Consider the following 16,836-nt stretch of genomic DNA (forward strand, 5'->3'; position numbering starts at 1 on the left):
ATCAAATTAAAAAAATGTGATCTTTCAAATGATTGATTATTTCAATACATTTAATTTGATGAATGTTGCATGTCGATTTCAGCAAAGAAAAAAAGTTATTTTGGCAGTGACCAAGAATTAGGTTATAAACTGGGCCCCAGAGAGTGTTTTAAATGATGAGCTGGTTGGAAGCTGCAAAATAAAGTTCTTAATGCTGAGCTGAGCCAAATGATATGGCTCATTAATAAGACCTAGAATTCCCATCACTTCTCAGCACTGCAACCACTTCTTAACTTCTGTTTTTAGAAAAAGCTTCAGGCGGATGGGTCTGTTAGTATATAAATGAGCATGGAGGCCTCCAGGGGGAGTCACAATGCAGATTGAAGGAGGCTGAGTCAGCAACTGCTTCTCTTTTGGTCCTGGATGCACTCTGCTTACTGATCATTATTCTCTGTTTATCCATATGTCCATCATATGTGAAGACCACATGATGTACACACACACACACACACACACACACACACACACACACACACACACACACACACACACACACACACACACACACACACACACACACACACACACACACCAACAGATAGTCATGAGAAGGCCATGTGACTGTATTTACTTGACCTAAGCTTTTTGCTCCTCTAGTGGGCAAAGACCATTGACAAATGCCCTCCATCTCCAGTTGAGCCCCCTCATGTTGTCCTACCTGAGCTATTAAATAGTATCTCAAAGTTAATTTAGAGAGATGTGTCTCCACGACTCCAACGACTATTCAATGATGATTCATTGTGTTGCTATGTGGTTGGTGCATGATTGATCTCTGCTTGCTGGTCCTGAAGTGTCTTTCCTAGGGTGGGGGATAGGATCCTAGTGTGTCAGTGTGCCAGTTCCAGCGGAAGTCTAAGATCCCAAAGCTTATAGTAAGAGCTGGCCAAACCCTGAGCCAGCTCTTACTATAAGCTTTATCAAAAAGGAAAGAAAACCTGATCTTAAAAGTAGAGAGTGTGTCTGCCTCCTGGACCCTGACTGGTAGATGATTCCAAAGGAGAGGGGCCTGATAACTGAAGGCTCTACCTAGAGACTTTAGGTAAGACCAGCAGGCCTGCTTGTTGGGAGCGTAGCATTCTAGAGGGATAATAAGGCACTATGAGCTCTTTCAGATACAAAGGTGTCTGACCATTAAGAGCTTTGTAGGTCAGAAGAAGGATTTTAAATTCTATTCTAGGTTTTAACATAACATTGTTTCAAAACATATTTTGAAATTCAAATTATTCTTCCACCATTATGAATATAACGTGTTATACATCAAAGACAGATACTTAATGGATCGATAGACAAAGAGTAGATGAATGAGTGTATGACAATCAGTTTTTTCAGTTTAACCAGTCTCCTCCATTCACAGTACTGATTGAGTTTGTAGCTGTTTGAGGTTGTAATGTAATGTAAAAAAACAAACACTTTTATGGCTAATAAAGTTTGGAATTATAGCTAAATATTTTGTGGCAAGCCTTGTCAAAGTCAGACTGGAGAATTAAAGTAGTGCTTTTGAAACTAGTAAAATAAACTGAATAAAAATAACTCTGTTTGACGGGTGATTGTTTTATTTACACTGATTTTAATTATTAATTTACTTTAATTTATTCATATGGGACTTAGTGAAATAGATGGATGTGACCCAATAATTTGTGACAACACCAAAACTTTCTTTCTCTGCCAGGTGTAAGCCTGGAGGGGAACATGAGTATGTTCTTCTACATAAATAAGTGTGTGTGTGTGTGTGTGTGTGTGTGTGTGTGTGTGTGTTGGGTTGGGGTAGGGGGGTATCTCTCTGTTTAGAGCTAATGTTGCAAACAGCAGGGCCAATTAGCTGTATATTTACAAGATTTTTACATTTTCACATCATTGTTGACAGCCAAATATAACTTGAATGTTGGAAACAAAGTGTGTAATGTAGAAACTCATGGGACACGGTAGCACCCCAAGACTCTGTACTAGATTTGTGTTCTCTGAGAATGGTGTCCCTTATTTTTCTCACCTCACATTCAACTAAATTCATAAAACTATAACTTATTTTACAGTGATTCCTCCATGCAGTAATTCTTCATATTTAGTCCAGATTTGTGATCTATTTGAGAGGATGGATGTGTCTTTTTTTAAGCTTGTAACAGAGAAATGTTTTATAGGGTTAGGGTCAGCCATGACAACTGTAATAGAAGTGCAACAGATACTTGTAAGTGACAGTAGATAGCATGAGTACCAACAGCAGGCAGTTTGCTTCAAATATTCCCAGGAGCCGTCGAGACTAGACAGCTCAAATACTCAGCGGCATAAACAAAGTTACCATTATATATTACTGGGACATCAATGCAAAATAAAGGGCTTCAAGGCAGTTTCAATTTTAGAATAGGATATTGAATATAGAACAAAGTCTAAATGCTCCCGTTGACCGGAAAAATAACATTCAAATAGTAATGCCTAAATTTAGTACAAGCTTAGTTTACTTAGAGAGATTGTAAATGTTTTGAATACAGGCTGTTTCATTTGTTATCCCTGGATTTTCGAAAGAGACAGTAGCATTTGTCACCCGCATGAAAATTAATATTTGAGTTTCAGATGTAAAGAGATAAGAAAAGAGCCAAGAATGGACTCATGTGGAACAATGGTACTTAATGGGACTTGGAGACTACTTTCAAATAACTACAAGAGAAATAGTGAGAGTATGGGGCGCTATTTGTAAAGTCGTGCACACTGAAAATAACAGCAACATTTCTCCACATTTAGCTCCAAAATGTCAGAAAAACACAGAGTGACTCTTTCAAAGTCACTTTTTTTTTTTTGCATCACATTTATTTTTGGTTTGACAAATATATTTAAGTTAAGATCAGTGTGAAATCTAAAAGCTAAATCTAAATGTTAAATGTTGCACACAACACAATAAAAAACAAACATAATGCATATTTTTATTTAAATGGTCACAAAAAGTGATATAATGTTTCAAGACATGACAGCATTCTGTTTTTCATCATATTCGTATTATACAATTCATCACACGCCAAACAAAAACTGGCTTCATTTTCTTTCTGAAAACACTAGAACTTACTAACAATCATCAATAGCATGTTATATTTTGAATATCCAAACCAAAAAAATCTGGAAATCTTTGTCCGCTATTACTTGTAGACTATAAAGCATTCTTCTCTCAAATGTTGCTTGATAATGTAGTTTAAGAGTTATTGGTTAGAAACACCCTTAATTCACTGTCAAGTAAGAAACAATGTTGCTTCAAACTCAAAATAGATATAGGATCAAACATAATTTGAAGGATAAGTCTTAAAAAAAATGCTTGTCTTAGATGAAATAAGTCAATATGCTTCTTATTCAAGTACTTGAGATGGTTAAAATCATGTTATCTTTGTCATACATTTTTAATTTTACTTGGGGGCATATCTGCAATACATTAAATCTGCAAGACAACAGTGAGCTACAACAAATCCCTCACATCTGTTTTCATGGCACTGCAATAACTATTCTGCTTCTTTGTCTTTCATAAAAACATTAAGTGCATTTTATGTAGTTTTAACTGTGCTTTAATCACATTTATATTTTCTGTGTGTATGTTTTTTGTGATTCATTCAATCAATATTTTTTATCTAAGAAAGTTGAAATATAATATCTTCCACATCAATTTCATGTTAACTAAAATATTAAATGTTTCAATTATTTTTCTATTTTAATTTTGAGAAATGTGACTTAGAGCTAAAAAAAAAAAGATAAATTAAAACATCTAAAGATATTTGTATTTTTCATTTCATGTTTGAAAAAAATCTAGTTCAGTATACACAACCAAAATCATGGGGAAGACTGACAACTGCACAAACGATGATCATCAACCCTCTCCGCAAGGGGGGAACCCACAGAAGGTCATTGTTGAAAAGGTTGGCTGTTGGCAGTGCTATATGGAAGCATATCAATTGGACTATCATTGCTCTCTCTCTCTCTCTCTCTCTCTCTCTCTCTCTCTCTCTCTCTCTCTCTCTCTCTCTCTCCTCTATCCCTCTTTCCCACCCCAGCCCATTCAAGGCAGATGTCTATCTAACATGAGTCTGGTTCTGCTCGAGGTTTCTGCCTGTTAAAAGGAAGTTTTTCCTTGCCGCTGTAACTAACTAAATACTTCAAGGTGCAATGCTGCAATGCTGCAATGCTCAGGGATGTTGATGTTGGGTCTTTGTTATCAATTAAACAAGGAGTATGGTCTACACCTGCTATGTTTGTAAAAGCGTCTTGAGATTTGGCGCTATGCAAATAAAGATTGATTGATTGGTTGATTGATAGTTTGATAGTTGACTGGGAGGGGAAAGTGTGTCAGGAAAGGGGCACAAGCAGCAGGGATGACTGTAGCCTTCAGAGGATTGTCAGGACAAGAACTTAGTGTTGAACTGAGACTGGTGTCAAGAGCACCATGACAGAAGCATCTTATTTGGGCTAAGGAGAAAATGAACAGGGCTGATGCTGCTAAGTGGTCTTAACTCCAGATGAAGGTAATTTTGCACTTCATTTGGAAATCAAGGCCTTAGGGTCTTAAGGAAGAGTGGCGAGGCATAGAATCTGAAGCCCAGTGTACAGTTTCTGTTGTCTGTAATGATTTGGGGTGCCATGACATCTGATGGTATTGGTCAAATGTGTTTTGTTAAGTCCAAAGTCTACCAGGAGATGTTACAGCACTTCATGCTTACACCTGCTGACAGTTATGGTTAAGTGACCATGACATTACTGTGCTTGATTGGCACAGTAATTCGTTTCAAAGGAGCCCAAATTATTGAATGTATAAATGAACATACTTTTCAGAAGTTTGTCATTTCTGAATCGTAAATCCCCATTTGATATTAAGATATTTTAATTATTTAAGACAATGGATCTTTGATTTTCATAAGCTATAAGACATAATTAACCAAATTAAAAGAAATAAAGGATTGAAATATTTCACTTTACAGGAAATGGACATGGAATGAAAAGTTATGAAAGTTAACTTTTTTGTATCAAATTAAGTTAAAACAAATCATTTTTCAAATTTCCCTACAATGACCATTTGTTAAGATGCATCCTAATTTATTACATTATTTATTTGAATTATTTTGTTGCATTGAATCTTAACTTTCATGAAACATGTATTGTATTTTTGATTTTTTCCATATATTCAGACTTTCATTCCATATATTCAGACTTTATATTGAGAGTTTAATTCCATATATTCAGACTTTCATGTCATATATTCAGACTTCTTTCCATATATTCAGACTTGCAATCCATATATTCAGACTTTCATTCCATATACTCAGACTTTCATTCCATATTCTCAGACTTTCATTCCATTTCTCAAACTTTCATTCCATATATTCAGATATCTATTCCATATATTCAGAATTTCATTTCATATATTCAGACTTTAATTTCATATATTCAGACTTCATTCCATATACTCAGACTTTCATATATTCAGACTTCTTTCCATATATTCAGACTTGCAATCCATATATTCAGACTTTCATTCCATATTCTCAGACTTTCATTCAATTTCTCAAACTTTCATTCCATATGTTCAGATATCTATTCCATATATTCAGACTTCATTCCATATATTCAGACATTCATTCCAAATATCATAATTTCGTGAACAGTTTACCATACATATATGTATATATAGGCCAATTTATATAAACATACACACAGCTGGAAAATGGACAGGTAAAATGTCAGAAGAAGGTAAGATTCTTTTCTGCCGCAACCCGGGCGTTTGTGTGTGCGTGAGTGACTGTGTGTGTATTTTTGTGTCTGTATGTGTGTGTGTGCGTGCGTGCGTGTGTGTGTATCTGTGTGTGTGTAGTTGTGTAGGGGGGGTTACTGCCGCTGAGCTCGATGCTTGACGCGGGACGTTTCTGGTCTCGAGCACCGCGGATTTACTCCACCTGGCACGCGCACGATGATGGGAATGAATATGGAATGATAACGCCAAACAACGCAAGATGGGCAGGCGCTGAGATAAGCTTTAACTTCACACGGTGGCGGCACAGCTTCGATATGGTAGGAGAAAACCTGTTTCGGTTTTATTATGTAGTAGAGTGTCCCCCCCCTAAGATTGGTGTGCTGCTCCGTGTTTTCCAAAAAGACGCAATGCGAGGAGTTACGCAGCTGAAAGTGGAGCAGAAAAACGCATCCACTGCCCTGAATGTCATTAAGCCTCTTTTTCCTATTCCTCTGTTTTGTACTTTGTAACAGCATCTGGACATTACTCAGTATTTAGATATGCAGCGTCTGCCTATGGAGAGATATGTCACAAAATCCCTATTAAAAATCAATCAAATAAAAGATGATTTACGCGCCGGCAAGTACACTTACCTTCCACAACACAACTTGAAAACATATTCAATGTGTTGAGAGCTATCCTTGAATTCGGCATACATATGACAAGCGACACAACACATCATTAGAATAGTTCTCCACTTTTGTAATCGGTTTACCCATTCTTCCAGCTGGCGTCGAAACCACTGTACAGGGCGGAAGTCAGCAGTGAGTAAGTGTTGGAAAACTTGACATTTCGTTGACGTAAAGCTTTTTTGGTGTACAAGGTCTATGCCGAATTAGCCGAAAAGTTCATTAAAATCTGTAATAGGTTAGAGTCCCATCATAGACTACGTATATGCCTGATATAAACAAGTCAGGTGAAAAGTGTCACAGTTTTGAATGGAGTTTTGAATGAAGCCGGAGAACAGGGTTTACTGGACATGAGCAGGCTCTATCCCACTGACTAATGTGGTTTCCGACCCCTGGTGGTGCACTATAAGCGAACAGTGGTTCCTAGGCCTATGTCAGCTTGTGCAGTCTTGAGTGAAAGTTGTTCAGTTTGTGGCTTTTGAAGATTAACATGCAGCAGCAGGCCCATCGTTCATCACGCGGGACGGCGGAAGGCCAAGTTGAAGTTCAGTCAAGCTTTCTATTGGCGTGCGCGTGTGTGCGTTGTGCGTGTGTGCGTGTTTGTATGTGTGTGTGTTAGTCAGCAGAAAATGGCCGCAGTTAGAGCCAGCCGACTGAGTAAGTCTGGAAGCCGACAGAGGGCCTCCTGTCCCGGCATACAGCTGGGGCAACGAGCCGCTGGGATTAATAGAGATGCAAATGGCAGCTGATGCAGCCCTTATATACTCGCTGTCCCATCGAGTTCAAGTTCTAAAACTAGACACTTCACAGATGCCTCTTTAAAGTGGTGTTACTCCTGCATCACCAGACCTCAGGTGACAGATCAAACTTGAGGATTAACTATCTGTGTCTGTCTTCCGGAACACAGATACCATTGTCCACATAGCTGAAATAATCTCAGATGTGACAGTGTTGGTTTTGCAATTTAAATTGTTGTTTGAAACTGTATATTACATGACCCACACTGTTTTGTCAGCTGCTTTCCCCATACTCTGCAGACATCTGTGCAGTTATTCATGTTTAGATTTATGCACTAGTCCAGGGGTTCTCAAACTTTTTTGGCCGTTTCAAAAACAGTTTCAGACAAGTACCCCCTTGTATTGCAGAGAAAAAAATTCAGGATATGGGAAAATAACATGAATAAATGTATGCATGTGGTTTTACAGTGTCATAATAACATGGAAATGAAAGATGACACAAACTCTATACTTTTGTAGTGCAATATTTTCAGAGATAATTAAAGATTGAGGCAGCTAGTACTGATTTATTTCTGTCAAACAAGAAGCATTTCAACCACCTGTCCATTGTTATCCTCTTGGCCGCACTTTTATTAGCATGCAAATGTACGTGATCGCTCGCTGAACTATTGACGTCAACAGACGGAGGCTGTCTGGTCCAAGCAGTTTTGCAAATAATATATTTTATGAATGAATACGCTCAATTTGTAAATAATGCCCTTTTTGATGTTGCATTGAAATAAAAATTAAATGCTGTTGATAAAGTTGTTTTAATCAGATTCTTTTTAAATTGGTTGTGATGCAACTTTTTTTTAATTACATTTATCACGTACCTCTTGCAGTACTCCCACGTACCCCTAGGGGTACGCGTGAGAATCACTGCATTACATGACCAACTCTTTTTGTCAGCCGCTTTCCCCATACTCTGCAGACATTTGTGCAGTTATTCAGACACAGCCCTCTTTATGAACTATCCTCAGTTTCACTAACCTTTCTATTAAATGGTCAATTAAATGTACCCTGTTTATTTATATACACCATGAGAAACACAAAACTGCATTATAGGCTGTTGTGGTGGACATGCTAGGTTGAATGATCAATTAATGATGTTAAAACACACCATTTGCCCTTGTGCCTGTTAATTGTGAAGGAAGTTTTCAGATGTAGCTAATAACACTCCTGCAGGCCTATTGGAAATGCTGCCCAAGAAGTCTAGTATACTAGATAGCCTATGACATAAGTAGCCTATGTCTAGGGAATTTACAAATGTAGGCTTATTCCTTGATGAAATATAAGTATGTTATTAGATAATTGTCACAGCTGCATCGATCAATAGTATTGTAGTGTTTGAAATGGTGCTGATAATGTTGGATCCCGTTTGAAAAAAAAATAAAAACACAAAACACCACACTATTATGGACGTGTGCACTTAGTTACATGCTTTTGAAGCACTGTGTATCACGTTTAAGACTGACAGTGGAAATTAGACAATAGCCTTTTTTTTTATATTACTATTTATTTGCAGCTATTTTGTACTGAGGAATCAGTGGTGTACTGGGGGGGTACTCTCATGTCTGAAAGAAATGCTAAAGTGCCCTCTCAGATTAGATAAAACATTACAAATTGCCTTCTCTGGTGCCCCTTAATTGAAGAATGCATGAAAAAGGCCCCCCTGGATGCCCCTCAAATTTATAAAGTGTAAAAAGTACCCTCTGGATGCCCCTTAAATATTAAAAAAAAAAGATTAAAAAGTACCCTCTGGATACCCCTGATATGTAAAAAACTGAATAAAAGTGCTCTCTGGATTCCCCTCAAATGTAAAAAACATAATAAAATGTGCCCTTCTGGGTGCCCCTCAAATGTAAAAAAATTAAAAAAGTACCCTCTGGGTGCCCCTCATATGTATGAAACGTTATAAAAAGTGCTGTCTGGATTCCCCTCAAATGTAAAAAAAAACATAATAAAAAGTGCCCTCTGGATGCCCCAAAATAAATGAAAAAATCCATAATAAAACATGCTCTCTGGGGCCCCCTTAAATTAAAAAAACAAAACAATAAAAGTGCCCTCTGGATGCCCCTAAAATAACAAAAATCCATAATAAAGCGTGCTCTCTGGGACCCCTCAAATGTAAAAAAAAAAAAAGAATAAAAAGTGCCCTCTAGATGCCCCTCATCTGTAAAAAAAAAAAAACATAATAAAAAGTTCCCTCTGGATGCACCTAAAATAATAAAAAACCCATAATAAGACATGCTCTCTGGGGGGCCCTCAAATGTAAAAAAAAACAATAAAAAGTGCGCTCTGGGGCCCCTCCAGTGAATTAAATGTGAAGAGTTCCCTCTTATTGCCCATGTAGTTTATTATGATATGTTATGTTAATTATTTAATGTAATCAATGATATATAAATATATTAGTAAGAGCCCCCTCTTGTTAGGCTGCAACACCCTTTAACTAGGGGTTTGAAAAGGTGCCCTTTTTTGGGTTTTCGCACCTGCCCCTCAAACAGCCTGAGTACGCCACTGTCAGGAACCAAAGATGAATCTAATTTAATGTGTGTCACGTTCTGTGGAGACCTTATGTGTTTACTTATGTTATATCTGACACTCAACGGAAGGGTCGAATCAGGACTTGTAACCAGCCGTGTAGGGACACAGTGGAGACTACTGTACGGGCTGATCCTTTGATGGACTCTACCGTGTGCAGGGGCAATTTATGGAGGCAAAATACAACAGCTGCTGCGGCTTTAAGTCCGCTGTTATTTGGGATGGGCTGAATCAACGTCACTTTAGTTCCCTTTCTTTTCGGCTTCGCCCCCTCATCCCCTTCCCTCTCTTAATGACACAGTTCCTCGTGCTCCGTCTCACCTCAGGCCATGCAGAGAATGATTATTCCAAACTTTCTCTGAGGTTTTTCCCCCTGCGGAGTATTATTCCGGGTCCTTAACTTTTCTGCCGTGTCATCATTTGTGGAGTTAAGGCGGTAGAGTCATCCGATGCGACCAGAGCTCTCTCATAGGATTATCAAAAAAAAAAAAAAAAAAAAAAGAGGAAAGAAAAGGAAATCAACAGCCCAGGGAATGCGGCGTTCACTGTAACCCGGAGGTACAGCTGCTCCAGTGAATGAGCAACGAAGATCGTGATAAAGCGAGCAAAAACAAATGAGGACGCGATGGAAATTTAAAAAGAGACGTTTCTGTGCACTCATATCCTGGTCTGATTCAGCTCCTGTCAGCAAAATGATGTTTTCTCCTCTCCCTCTGTCTCAGGTAAAACTGCGCCTGTGCTGTTCTAGAGAAAACTGAGTTAGTCACATAGTTATCCATGGAATTATATTAATTTGATCATTCAAAGAGTGTATAAAATAAATAACTATCCAATAAGAAATGTCTTCATTTGAGCAGTTTTGGCGAATCATGTCTACAGTTGCTGTCCCTGTGTGGAGCATGTTATGCAGTTGCATGGATTAATATCAGTTGCAGTTTATCTCTCACAGATTAACTGGGCGGAGAGCTGAATATAATCGGTCTGTTGAATAGGGACTTGAATCAACCTGGGTTTTAGCTGGAACATGCTGAGAGAGTTTGGTGGATCACTGTATTTACTCCGGCTTGTCTGCTTGCAGTAGACTATACTATAATTGGGCATATGTATGCACTATGCAGGTATCTCTTCTTTATCTGGGGGACAGAAAGCCTTTTTTTTTAGCTTCAGAGTTAACTTCCACTGTAAAAGACCATTACCACTTTGTTTCTCTCTATAGGTATAGAATTAAATGCTGATGATGATATATGAGCCTGAAATGCTGTTGTCACCTTTTACAGGTGCTGGATTTAGTGTTTGAGTGCTACCAATGTTAAGATCTCCTATGCTAAATTTTTTTTGCTGCTAAGATTTATCAATTTTAAAGTTGCTACAGCTACATCTTTTATTACCCTTACCACAATCCAGAAATTTGATTTCGATTGGCATTGATGTCATTAATGTGCTGCGATATTGATATAGTAATATGCACAGATGGCAGAAATACCCAGATCATCATTACAGTCAGTCAATCAATCAATCTTTATTTGTATAGCACCAAATCACAACAAACGTTATCTCAAGATAAATAATAAAAACTGCCCTTCTGGATGCCCCTAAAATGTAAAAACTGAATAAAAGTGCCCTCTGGGTGACCCTTAAATGTAAAAAATGTAAAAAAAAAGGAACCCTCTGGATGCCCCTCATATGTATGAAACGTTATGAAAAGTGCCCTCTGGATGCCCCTAGAATAAAAAAAACCCCATCATAAAACGTGCTCTCTGGGGGCCCCTCAAATGTAAAAAAACATGAGCCTGAAATGCTGTAGTCATCTTTTACAGGTGCTGGATTTAGTGTTTGAGTGCTACCAATGTTAAGATCTCCTATGCTACATTTTTTTTGCTGCTAGGATTATCAATTGTAAAGTTGCTACAGCTACATCTTTTACTACCCTTACCACAATCCAGAAATCTAAAATTGACCATGTTTTATGCATGCTACTTAAGTTTGGTTGGAGGGTTACTCGGGCCAGGTGTTGCCAAGAAACCCACAATTCAATTTGATATAGAGTCTTTGGGTTACAATTTGATTACATATCAGTGGGCATTGATGTCGTTAATATGCTGCGATATTGATATAGTAATATGCACAGATGGCAGAAATACCCAGATCATCATTACAGTCAATCAATCAATCAATCTTTATTTGTATAGCGCCAAATCACAACAAATGTTATCTCAAGACGCCTTTACAAACATAGCAGGTCTAGACCAGGGGTTCCCAAAGTGGGGGTTGGCAAGACACAGATGGGGGGTCGTGAGATGTCTTCTACAATGAAGTTATCTGAAATAGTACATTTAACCCATTATAGTAAAAAATATCGAAAAAAAAAAATAAAACCTTGAAAATAGAAAATGTGAAGAGTTTTCTGCCTTTCTTTTTTGCCAGACGACTATATGTTACCTGGGAAAAAGATACCTATATGACATTCTCATATAGGCAGGTTAATTTTCTGCAGACCAGCTAAAAGAAGCCACATTAAAACACTTTGAGGGACAGTGGGGGTCGCGAGTCTTTGGCACTTGTATTTTGGGGGTCGCAGGATGAAAAGTTTGGGAACCCCTAGTCTAGACAATACCCTATGTTAAATTATTAACAAAGACCCAACTTCAAGACAGGATACGATCCAGTCCCCTCTTACTGACAGGACTCAATCTTATCTCATCTAAATCCATCATGAGTATTGCACCTTGCAGTATTTAGATAGTTACAGCGGCAAGGAAAAACTTCCTTTTAACAGGCAGAAACCTTGAGCAGAATCAGACTCATGTTAGACAGACATCTGCTTCAACCGAGTTACAGTACTGTCTTATATTTGATAAACATAATATGTGCATCATGTATATTGGTTTAGAAAAGGTGATGGTACTTTACTTGACCTTTACATATCCTACAAACAGCGAGCGACTTATTTAGAACAACTCCGTCCTTGCAAAAGCCAAAGTGTTTACACATGCTGGATCATAATCATTACGGTCCAGTGTGTGTGGATTGATAATTTCTCGCTGGCTTCTCCTCTGCCATCCTCCATGCTATGTTTTGTTGTCTTCTGGCGCGTGGTGATGACGTCGCAGACAGGCAGCCTGAATTGGATAACGTTTAACGTCTTCATCATTAAAAGTGCAAAAAAAACACATCCATATAAAGTCTGCCGTGCTTAAATCCAATGAGTTATTTCCTAGTTTTGATACAATCAATGTATTACCTTTTAAAATGGTGTTATGTCGTCCGGGAGGCCAACTTGCCAAGCACAGATCAATGTAGTTGGATCATAGGAATATAAATCGATACATCGATGTAGTGGATGAATCGTTACACCACTAATATTTTTGCTTATGTGCACACTGAAATTTATCAGGGAGAAATACACATTTGGTACCTATTTCAAGCTAATTCCAGTGTTCATTCAATATGTTGTGTAGGGCCATATCTGTCTCACTGTTGTAGTGTAACAGTGTTATAATGTAACTTAACTTAGCTGTCACATGTGATGTCATCATGATGTTATACAAAATGCCAGTTTAGTAATATTTTGCTGAGTGATGAATTGGGTTTTGGCTTGGGGCATGCTGTTGTGGTGCTGAATGGAGAGCTCCTGTAAAGTGCACTTATATAAATACAATGTTTTTTCTTTTGTATTTTTTCACTATTACTGAAATGGTTTCCATTACTGAAATTATTTTCAGTAAACGTGTTGGAGATGCACAGCAGAAGTTGTCTCTGTGCTCTTCCTTTACCCACATCCTGAAAGTATATAACTTCAGTGTCGCTGTTGCTTGTTTCGGCTGTGTGTTACACTTAAAGTCTTTAAGCCTGCCTACCCCTTACCCTGCAACATGATTGGCTGTTCAATGCCGTCTTCTTCTTCTGTCTGATGTTGGGTGGCACCAAGCGGCAACCTCCGGTCTCAAAATATGAAGCCCATGTGGAAATGTTATAAACTGCAATTCATTAAGAATCCGCTTGAGGCTGGCTGCAGAAACACCGGAAACCACATAGAAATGAATGGGAAAAAAACGATCTTTGCAGCATTAATAAACATGTTTACAGCCTGGTTCAAACTTGGCCCTACGAAACTAATCTCTCTAATGGCACACACTGTACGGGGATTGAATTTTTTTCTAACGCAACGGTTCAGAAGATATTAAGTTTAAGAGTTTTTGCCCAAATAAGGACATGACTGACTTGACTCCCGGACGGGAACACATAGCTGTTGGCTTGGAGGCTCACACTATGCCTGGTTGAGTTCAGCATTTCCAATATGGCTGCCACCAACGATTGGCTTCAAGACAGCGCTCAGGAACAGATGGGTGACATCACAGATACTACGTCCATTATTTATACAGTCTATGATGGCAACTAGGGTTTAAGGCACATTAGACCTTTCCAGTGGTTGGGGGGTGAAAATGTATTATATTTATACTGAGAAACATTGTATCACGATAATTATTGTTATTGAATTATCGCCCAGCCCCAGAATGGTGATACTTGTAGACTGTGGTAGATTTGGTTGTCTTTCAATCAGGAGGTTGGGGGTAAGATCCCAGATCCCGCTGTCCACATGCTGAAGTATCTTTGGGCAAGACACTTAACCTCAAACTGCCCCCAGTGGCTGTGAATGGGACTAGTTAAAACTGATGACTGCTTTAAATAGCATCCTCTGCCATCAGGGTATGATTGTGGAGTGAATGGGCGAACGTGACCTGCAATGTAAAAAGTACTTTGAGTTGTTAGAAGACAAGGGATAGTGCTGTTTACCATTTACCATGCCCATTAAATACTTGAATTATTTAATCTACATATTCAAAGTGCAACGTGATATATCTCACGGCAGGTCAAATTTTTGTATCACATGCTCATATGCTGAGGTTTTATTATTTCAGAGTCTCCCCATAACCAAAGATTATTGTGTGAATATTGATTCAATAATATTAGAGAAGGAGAGAGAGAGAGAGAGAGAGAGAGAGAGAGGGGGGGGAGAGAGAGAGAGAGAGAGAGAGAGAGAGAGAGAGAGAGAGAGAGAAAGAAAGAAGGAGAGAAAGCCAGCACTCCCATACATAAAGGCATCAGGAATGTGAAACAACAGCTGTTTATTTGATGATGAAGCTTTGTGTGCCTTGCTATAACTCTCTGGGTTGTCAATGAAATGTAAGAAGTCTGAAGTCTGCACTCTGAAGTCACAGTGACACTCAGAGTGACAGCTGTCTCATATTGATGAGTCAGAGTTTTATTCAGATCCATGCATTATATTTTCATGACTGGAAAAATTGATTGTGCCATGAAACAGGCTTTGTTCATCCTCCAGTACATTTTTTTTACATAGGAAACATTTCACATGTTACAGTATTACAATTTAATTTTGCAGATGCATTTGTCCCGTACTTTACCTCAGACCTCCACCAGATCCGTGTCCAGTCCGTCTCCATAACTGAATATCTGACTCCTTTCCTTATCCATGTTGTCTTTATTGGCCTCTGACTTGTTGACTCCAGGCCTGGCTCCGCTCATCATGACGGTTTGTTGTTTTAGTTAAGTAAAATAAGATCTGGTGATAACACAGAGTGTTTTATTCTGAAAATTAACCTGATGTTTTCATTTTATTTTGGTGCCTGACTTCCTGTCCCGCTCCATCTGCTCTGTTGAGATTGATGCATTGCAATCCGGCATCCAGCGAAAATAGAAGTTTTGCATATCTGATTCGGAGGGCTCCGGCGTGCTGGATCAGATATGCAGCAGGAACGCAACAAAGCGGATCTGTTGTGGCTTTCAATTTTATGCAAGCAGCATGGAGAATCCAGTGGAAAGATATAAACAGTGGAGTGATTTGCTGTGAAGGATTGGTTGAGGACTAGCCCTGCTGCTGCATTCTGGATCAACTGCATAGGTTCCAATGTGCAGGGTGGCCTGCCACTGAGGAGTAGCAGTTAGTTCACGATGTGCTGTGTTGCATGCTTTGACAGTGAGAGGATTATTACACAGGGAAAATCAACTTGACAGCCGTTTAGGCCATATGAACTTTAAGCGTTTGACTGGTCATTGATCATGACACCCAAGTTCCAGGCAGAATCAAGGTGGTGTTCCTTCATTCATTTAGAGATATAGGCGCCATAGCTATGATATGAGAAACCATGGGATCAATTAATCAAGAAAGGTGATATATTGTTGTATTGTTGGTATGAAAGTTAGGGTCAAGTGGACAAGTGGTTTGCCAGGGGTCCAGCAGAAGAATGGAGACTTTATCATCAGTAGGGTGGCAAAATTCCGGGAATTTTCAAGGTTGGAAACTTTCCATGGTAATTAATAGGAATTTATGGGAATTAACGGGAATAAACCAGGAATTTACTAAAGTGAAGGTTGGCTCTTAATAGGGAACTTAAACATAGTTGGGGAAAATATATTTTAGCATAATCCTGACTAAAACAACCAGATTTCATGCAAGTACAGTTGAATATCTATGCTATTCCTCTATCACATGCACATCGCACACTGCTTACATGCACAGATGATTTCTAGAATCCTGCAGAGGCTAGGCTTGAGAGGCTTGAGGGAACGATACTTTTATATTTTCATGTTGAATGGGACTTTTTCGGAGGGAGAGGGGCTCTTTTCATTTAACATGTTGAATGGGACTTTGTTGGGGTTACATTGTTGTTAATTTTTGAACAGGTTGGGTCGGGGGGACGAGTAATATTTAACTCAACATTCATGTTTTTGTTCTTCAATGAAATAATTGATTGTTCAATAAAACATTTAACACTTGATAAAGTTCTACTAACAAATAAATCTGTTTTAATTGGATTATTTTGGATGGATGTCTGCTTATAACAAAACAAATATTTATGCTTGGATATGATACCTTTCCATTAAATTACCCTCAATTCCTAGTTAATTCCCATAAATTCCCATAACTCCAATGGAAAGTTTCCAATTTGGAATGTTTCCAAAATTCCCCAGCTTATCTTCTCATGGAAATTTACTGGAAACTTTCTGGAAATGTACTGGAAATGTTCCACCCCTTTGCAGCCCTAGTCGTCAGTCAGAGAAGGAAATGCGGTGAACGAAA

At 38.5% G+C, this 16,836-nt stretch overlaps 1 protein-coding gene across 4 annotated transcripts in view; it reads left to right on the forward strand.

Moving 5' to 3' along the window:
• The window catches only part of nfic (nuclear factor I/C), a 47,248-nt gene that overhangs the window by 6,730 nt on the left and 23,682 nt on the right, over positions 1-16,836 (forward strand). The window contains exon 1 of one of the 4 annotated variants that reach the window (XM_034673862.1): positions 5,898-6,069. The exons of 1 other annotated variant lie outside the window; for it this stretch is intronic. In XM_034673862.1, the coding sequence (XP_034529753.1) occupies positions 5,905-6,069 (165 nt within the window). In that variant the 5' untranslated portion in view covers positions 5,898-5,904. Of the gene's footprint in view, positions 1-5,897; positions 6,070-9,985; positions 10,460-16,836 lie in introns of those variants that run through there. 2 more of the 4 variants (XM_034673871.1, XM_034673876.1) reach the window with 2 other exon arrangements.

Source organism: Notolabrus celidotus, chromosome 2 (genome assembly GCF_009762535.1).
Source record: "Notolabrus celidotus isolate fNotCel1 chromosome 2, fNotCel1.pri, whole genome shotgun sequence".
Taxonomy (NCBI): Eukaryota; Metazoa; Chordata; class Actinopteri; order Labriformes; family Labridae; genus Notolabrus; species Notolabrus celidotus.